This window comes from Hypomesus nipponensis, chromosome 24 (genome assembly GCF_054491055.1).
Source record: "Hypomesus nipponensis isolate SF chromosome 24, ASM5449105v1, whole genome shotgun sequence".
Taxonomy (NCBI): Eukaryota; Metazoa; Chordata; class Actinopteri; order Osmeriformes; family Osmeridae; genus Hypomesus; species Hypomesus nipponensis.
In genome coordinates, this window is record NC_140384.1 from 8,157,638 (window position 1) to 8,164,600 (window position 6,963).

At 50.1% G+C, this 6,963-nt stretch overlaps 1 protein-coding gene across 5 annotated transcripts; it reads left to right on the plus strand.

Moving 5' to 3' along the window:
- The first annotated feature begins 28 nt into the window (after positions 1-28).
- Positions 29-6,681, plus strand: mvk (mevalonate kinase). Of its 5 annotated transcripts, XM_084689986.1 has the most exons (12): positions 29-165; positions 343-436; positions 633-780; positions 879-1,026; positions 1,728-1,883; positions 2,083-2,186; positions 2,335-2,380; positions 2,566-2,656; positions 3,360-3,479; positions 3,745-3,898; positions 4,552-4,660; positions 5,735-5,900. In XM_084689986.1, the coding sequence occupies exons 2-12, from the start codon at positions 359-361 to the stop codon at positions 5,766-5,768; spliced, it is 1,188 nt and encodes a 395-aa protein (XP_084546112.1). In that variant the 5' UTR covers positions 29-165; positions 343-358; the 3' UTR covers positions 5,769-5,900. The 5 variants fall into 5 exon arrangements, with proteins under 5 accessions (XP_084546112.1, XP_084546108.1, XP_084546111.1 ...); XM_084689982.1 differs by lacking the exon at positions 4,552-4,660 and having other exon boundaries at positions 5,735-6,681; XM_084689985.1 differs by lacking the exon at positions 4,552-4,660 and having other exon boundaries at positions 36-153; positions 5,735-6,681.
- The last annotated feature ends 282 nt before the right edge of the window (positions 6,682-6,963 follow it).

The following is a 6,963-nucleotide window of genomic DNA, read 5'->3' on the forward strand; positions in this document are numbered from 1 at the left end:
ATATGAGTTCGAGCGCTGATAGGTTGTGGCAGGCAAAGGCATGCTTAGCGTGGTTGTGTTGACAATCAGCTGTCTAATGTCAAAACTTGATTCACAGACCAAGAAGCTTCAGTAGATTATGGGATTTAACCGTTTTATCACCCGTGTGCACCGGTAAAATCAACGGTAATCTGGGTGTGCTCTTAAAAAAATCATGAATATGAAACGAAGACAGACTTTTCTACTTAGGGCTAACTTGCTAGCTAATTACCGTATGTTACGCTAACAACCAGTTTTTTTTTATTTACCAAGCCAGCTAACAAAACATTAATGTATCTGAACGTTGCTTTACTTTGTCCCCAGACATTAGTTAAAAAAAATGCACGCAAAGGAATGCATCGTGTCTGCACCGGGGAAAGCAATTCTCCACGGCGAACATGCGGTAGTGCATGGCAAGGTAAGCATCCCTTCCTTCCTCTCAATGAACCAAATATACAGTACATGTGTCATATAGAGCGTGGAACCTGTTTTAGGGGGATGGGGCCTTATGACGATTATTTTACTGTGTTGGTAGTAGTCAGATAAGAGGCCAGTGACTTGCAAAAAAGCTTTTTGACAGAAACGAGAACTATTGTATTCGTCCTGTCATCCAGGTGGCTCTGGCGGTGAGTTTAAACCTACGGACATATTTACGTTTGCGTGCCACATCCAACGGCAAAGTGTGCATCAACCTCTTAAACATCGACACGTTCCTGAGCTGGGATGTGACGGAACTGCAGCAGCTCATACCAGACTCTGTTGGTGAGTGACGTCAAGAGGACTTCCTGATCGACCGAAGATGTACACAGTACATCTTTTCGATGTTATCAATTGTCCTCATTTGTCTTTGTGATTCACAGCTGATCTGAAAAGCCTCACTGAGCTAAATGCCGAAATGGTCACGAGACTGCGTGACTTTGTCGGTGTGTCAAACGGTAATCTGGATACCCGCAGCATGGCCACCCTGGCCTTCCTCTACATCTACCTGTGTGTCTTTGCAGGACCAGGGTAAGAGGCACATCACATGACACATCCCCCTGACACATAATAAACATAGTCATTAAGCTGTCCCTGGGGTGAATTCTGTCCAACAATCATGGAACCAACACTGAAAACAAAACAGACCCTCTATTAAAAGTGCAGGTGAAGCTTTATAAAGACTCTGTATGGGTGAGGGTGGCCAGTGTCTGGGGTAGCGGGTAGCGGGCGGGGCTGATGTTGTGGAGCATCAGCAATCTGAGTCGTGGTCCGGCGGTAATCATGGCTGACACGGCGCTGGCGTGGGCTGGAGGGGAGACGAGCTCTGACAAGGCAGACACTAATGAGAGTCTGGCAGTGGGCCGCACAGCAGCACTTCCTAACCAGTCTGGATAGTTTGTCCCTCGAGGGGGGGGGGGGCGGGGGGAGCGAGGAGCAGGCCGGTTTAGTTCAGACTATCCTCCTGACTGCCTACAAGCCGGCTGCCACAAACACTTGACAGTTCTGTGGTTCAGGCCTCGTTCGCATGTATAAACGCTAGCCGCTCCTAATGGGAAGCAAAGCTGTGTATCTCCCTGTCTCCTCCGCTTGTCTCATGAGGCTGAAACGACATTTGGAGGCTTTTACGTACAACGATTGTTGCTCTGGCAAAAAGCAAGCACTCGGTAATGCATTGGAATTGATTGGACTGTGTGTTTTTTTTCCCCCTGGCGCTCCGGGCTGATGGACAGCGACCTGCCCAGCCTGACGGTGGCGGTGTGGTCTGAGCTGCCTACAGGAGCGGGCCTGGGCTCCAGCGCTGCTTTCTCTGTGTGTCTGGCTGCAGCGCTGCTGTCTGCCAGCGGGGACGTCCCCTGCCCCCCGGCCAATCAGGAGGACACAGCCAGGTAACCAGAGGGAACACAGGATCTGTGTGTGTGTGGGGAGGGGGGGGGGGGGTTGTTTTGCAGCAGGGGGGAGGGGATTCGATTACAGGGAGCCACTGCAGGGAGGAACTGTAGATGTTCAGTCTAAGTATGGGCAGAAAGTGGCTTGTGCATGTCACTTACTTTAATATTGTGTGTGTGTGTGTGTGTGTGTCGGCAGGTGGGGGGAGGATGACCTGCAGCTGATCAACAGGTGGGCGTTCCAGGGTGAAAGGGTGATCCATGGGAACCCTTCGGGGGTGGACAACGCTGTGGGGACATGGGGTAACACTGCACCACCCTCACACACACCCTCACACACACACACCCTTACACCTGCTTACTCAAGTTTCTCATACAGACACATATAAGCCAGACTGTAAGGTCGAATCAATCCCCATCCATTTCTAACTGTGTTTGTGACTCGTCCTAGGGGGCATTTTGAGGTATCACTCTGGGAAGATCACACCTCTGAGCAGGTACTGTGCCGAGCAGCGTTTACATCAAAGTCAACAAGCTTTGCCCGCACTTGTTTTCTAGTGTGTTCCGTGGCCTCTGGAAGTGGGACTCCCAGCTGGCGTGGACGTGCCCAGTCCGAGCTGAGGGTCTCCAACGAGGATCACGGCGATGTCACTGAGTCACAGTCTGTTTTTTCCACTTCCAGGGTCCCCGTGCTGAGGATCCTACTCACCAACACTAAAGTCCCCCGCAGCACCAAGGTGCTTGTCGCCGGAGTGAAGGACAAAATTAACAAGGTGCTAAAAAATGGCTGCTTTCCCCCTGTGTGATGGCCCTCTCCTCTGTAATTAATGTAATGACCGGTGCTTGTGTGCGGGGCCAAGACACTCCAGGCCCTGGGCGCCGTGCGCCTTCATAAAACATGGAAATGAACCCCTCAGCCCGCGCCCCTGTGTGCCGTTGCCTTGACGACGCCAGCAGGTGTGCCGGCTCTGAGAGGGGGGGGGGGGCGGGGGGTTGTTGTGTCAGACTATCAGTGTCGTGGCCAGGGTGTTTTAATCACGACTTACACTTCAGGTATTTATAAACGTAATTAGCCCCCTTCAGGCTTCCGTGAAACACACCGTTTTTCGCAGAAACGCAAACAAAAATTCCCCGGGGCATACGTGTCTGCCTGGCATGAGACCAAACACGGTCGATGTAAGATCAGGTGTTGTCGTGTCGTTGACTAACTAATCAGGTGGGATGCTGTCCTCCCATGTGTAGTCTAACTAATCAGGTGGGATGCTGTCCTCCCATGTGTAGTCTAACTAATCAGGTGGGATGCTGTCCTCCCATGTGTAGTCTAACTAATCAGGTGGGATGCTGTCCTCCCATGTGTAGTCTAACTAATCAGGTGGGATGCTGTCCTCCCATGTGTAGTCTAACTAATCAGGTGGGATGCTGTCCTCCCATGTGTAGTCTAACTAATCAGGTTGGATGCTGTCCTCCCATGTGTAGTTCCCCTCGGTCCTGACGCCCGTGCTGGACTCTGTGGATGCTGTTTCCCGTACGTGTGAGCAGACTCTGTCAGACATGAGCAGGGTGTCCTCCACTGCTGAGCACTACAGCGCTCTGGAGGTAGGCCTCCCCCGCAGTGCCCTGGAGGGGGCGCTGTGTCTGTTTCTGGGCCGGCTAGGTCTGCAGCATGGCAGCCTCGCTGCTGTCCTTAGACCATGACTAGCAAATCTATAGGATCATAACTGACGATTTTATACTAATCATTTTGGAATGCCTTCCTAATATTTCTTGTGATCCTTCTTACCTGAGGGTAGCTCAACTTGTGAGTGTTGCAGGGTCGCTAGCTAGCATTGACGGTGAAGGTGCTTCTCCATGTTGGCTACAGGAGCTGATCGACATCAACCAGCACCACTTGGATGTGATGGGCGTGGGCCACCCAGCCCTGGACGTGCTGTGCCGGCTCACCCTGGCCAGGGGCCTCCACAGCAAGCTGACGGGCGCCGGGGGAGGGGGCTGTGGCATCACCCTGCTCAGACCAGGTACCCGCCTCACACTCTAACCAGGGCTGTCACACTACCTGCCTCGAAGCTCTGAACAACCAAAACCACAGCCAGTCATAGTCATATGGGTTTATTCGCTAGTAACCAAAACAAAACGTCAAAAAACATTGACCTTATCGACCGGCTAGCTCTTGGTAGAGACACTCGTCAAGAATTTCACAAAATTGTGGATGTAGAGCTAATACAAATAAACATTGTCACAAACATTGCGCTTTAATATGTAGATACACACCTTTATCAAAACCTTAAATTCCAATACTGATATGTTAGGATTTTTTTTCTTCCCTTTTTGGCAGTTACATTAGCCATGTGGGTCCTGTTATTGCTCGTTTAACCACCTTCAATCGAGTAGTATCAAGTTTGAAGATACGCAAAACATACAGCTACTACCCACATGGGCGGCATCAGGGAATGACTTGGGCTTTGGTTTAGTTGGGCTACAGCCACACCAAGAATTGTGTTAACCCCACCATGAATTAAGCAAGACAATTGTGTATTCTATTGTGTTCACGTTTAAATTCAGACATTGATTTGAGCCTCAGGACTGTATGAATGACTTAAATAGTGTCAAGGTTAAATAACCTAGAACCATGTCAAAATACAAAAACACAAGAGTTTACATTTTGTGACAGGTCAAGTTCAGTTTTGGGACGGTTCATTTTGCCCTTCTGGACGGTACCGTGAGGGGAAACAGTTAGTTGCGAGCCCTGGGGAGGGCACCGCTGAGCAGAATAAGATGAGGTACGGAGTGGATCCACGGTCTGTGCGTTGTGTTCCCGTCAAGGTGTGGCTGCTGTCGGCCTGCTTGTCACTATCTGTTATGCTGACCCCATTAAGGAGAGAGAGATGTGTGAAATGGCTCGCTCAGGCTGATTATACGGCCCCGACACAGATTGGTTTGGGCTGAGGTGTGTCTAGGGGAGACTTCCTCTCCTGTCACCTTGAATCACCCGCTCCCCTGTCGGGCCTCCGCTCTCTGAGTGACAGGCTATCACGGGGCTGATGAGTTGGAGGGCACTGTTTTCACTTCTTTCACTTCTCTCTCTCTCTCTGTCTCTCTGTCTCTCTCTCTCTCTCTCTCTCTCTCACTTTCGCTCTCGTACACGCACACACGCAAAACCAGGAACCTGCTTGAATTTGTAGAGTTGATTTTGTTTATGCCCGCAGCCTTGAACTCATTGCATTTTAATAAGTCATAGACCCCCTAAATATAGCCCTAAATGATGTGGATGTGCGTTTTTTCGGAAGCAAGTGTCGCTGTTTTGCGCTTTGCAGCTATTAAGAAGTTCCTCCCCAATCTGTACGTCCCCCCCGCCCCCCCCCCCCTTACCCTCTTCCTCATTGTGTTGAAAAGAGCCCTGAGCTGGTAACACTGGTGGTTTGAGTGACAGAAGAAGGTAAACTGTGTTCCTGTGTTTGTAGAGGCTGGCTCCATAGCTCCCAGTGTTGAGGGTCACCAGTCTTGTTGGCTGGGGTCTCCTTTCAGCCTGTTGTTGTGCCTACTGCACCAGCTCCTCAGCCACCTCCTCTCTCAGGGCTGCCCTGCTCACAGTCTTTGGTTGTGAAGTCATAAACCGTGGGCCCCTTCCAGAGCACACAAAGAACGCTCTCACCGGCTCCTTGACACATGCACCGCACTGCCCACATCACCGGGTTTGGTTAACCGCTAAAGAATCATGTTGTTAGTTTGGCACCGTAACTAGTGTCGCCTAGCTCACTGTGCTATTTTGTGTTTATATTTTGTGTGTGCGTTTGGTGCCTGTGTGTGTGTCTGTGCACCCACGTGTGTGTGTGTGTGTGTGTGTGTGTGTGTAGACACGGAGAGCTCAGTGGTCCAGAACACCATTGAGGACCTGCGGGGTTGTGGATATGACTGCTGGGAGACCAGCCTGGGAGGGCCTGGAGTGCAGTGGCACGCTGCTGCCTCTGTGAAGCAGGAGGCCCTGGAGCTGCTGCTGCAGTACTGACCCAGAGACCCCTGGGCCCCTGGGCCCCTGGCCGTGCCAACCAGAAGGCCGGCCGGCAGGCCTCCACGCCCCAGAGACGACCCCTGGGACAGGGCCTTCCAGGGGGGGAGGGGATCACTCTTCACCTGCAGGAGGAGGGTCCTGTACACCCAACCTGGGTCTCAGTTAGACGCTTCCTTTGGAACAGAAGACCAGCTCAAGTCCCCTTGACCTCAGCGGGGGTCATCTGAATGACGCCATTTGTAGTTTTTTCTTTATTGAAATACATTTTTTTAGTAGTATTGAAGGATTAGGCGTTGTAGCCTTACTTCCTTGGTGATGCTCAGAGTTTGGAGTCGTACTGTTGAGAGTTAAGAGTTAATCATGAGAAGGGCACATGACTCTTGGCCTGATGAACAATCGGTTCCATGAGTGTGATATCTTTGTCCAGTAGGTGGCAGCAAAATACCAGAAACACACACACATATCCCAACAAAGAACTGATATTGGAATAGAGTTCCTATGGATTTCATTAGAAATAAAGAACTTAATCTTATGATTGTATCTTATCTACAAGCAGACATGGTGCTTTATACTGCTTATCGCTGTCTGAAGACAGTGTACTTGTACTGAATCGGCCTGTTTCCCATGTCTAATAGACACATTCTGGATGGTTTGAAATAATGTCGTCAGTGTATGTTGACTACTATTGTTGCTGCTATTTACTGCGTTCAAGCAATTTGCATATGAAAATGTAGTAATGTAGTCACTGCTGTTGTTTTGTTTCCCAAAATAAACAACTTACTCAAGACAAAATGGACACCCAGCTTCGTACTGACAGAAATGTCACATGTCAAAATTGACTAAATATAAAGAATAGGTTTATTCACTAATGTGTGTTGGAACTAAGTAACGTGTCTATACGTGTGTGTGTGTGTGTGTGTGGGTGGGTTACAACTCTGTCACGCACAAGCGTGTGTGTGGAGGGGGTTAATTAGGTAACATTGTGTGCGTGTGTGAAGATGCGTGTGGGTGGGTTATAACTAGGTAAGTAGGCTGACTTGGTCTGTGAGAGATGCTGTAGGGCAGAGAGAGAGA

Excerpts from the sequence above, each read along its gene's own strand:
- mvk (XM_084689982.1), top strand. The coding sequence starts at position 359 with ATGCACGCAAAGGAATGCATCGTGTCTGCACCGGGGAAAGCAATTCTC. Across the intron at positions 437-632 it reads ATGCGGTAGTGCATGGCAAG|GTGGCTCTGGCGGTGAGTTT; the intron begins GTAAGCATCCCT and ends CCTGTCATCCAG. Across the intron at positions 3,899-5,734 it reads CATCACCCTGCTCAGACCAG|ACACGGAGAGCTCAGTGGTC; the intron begins GTACCCGCCTCA and ends GTGTGTGTGTAG.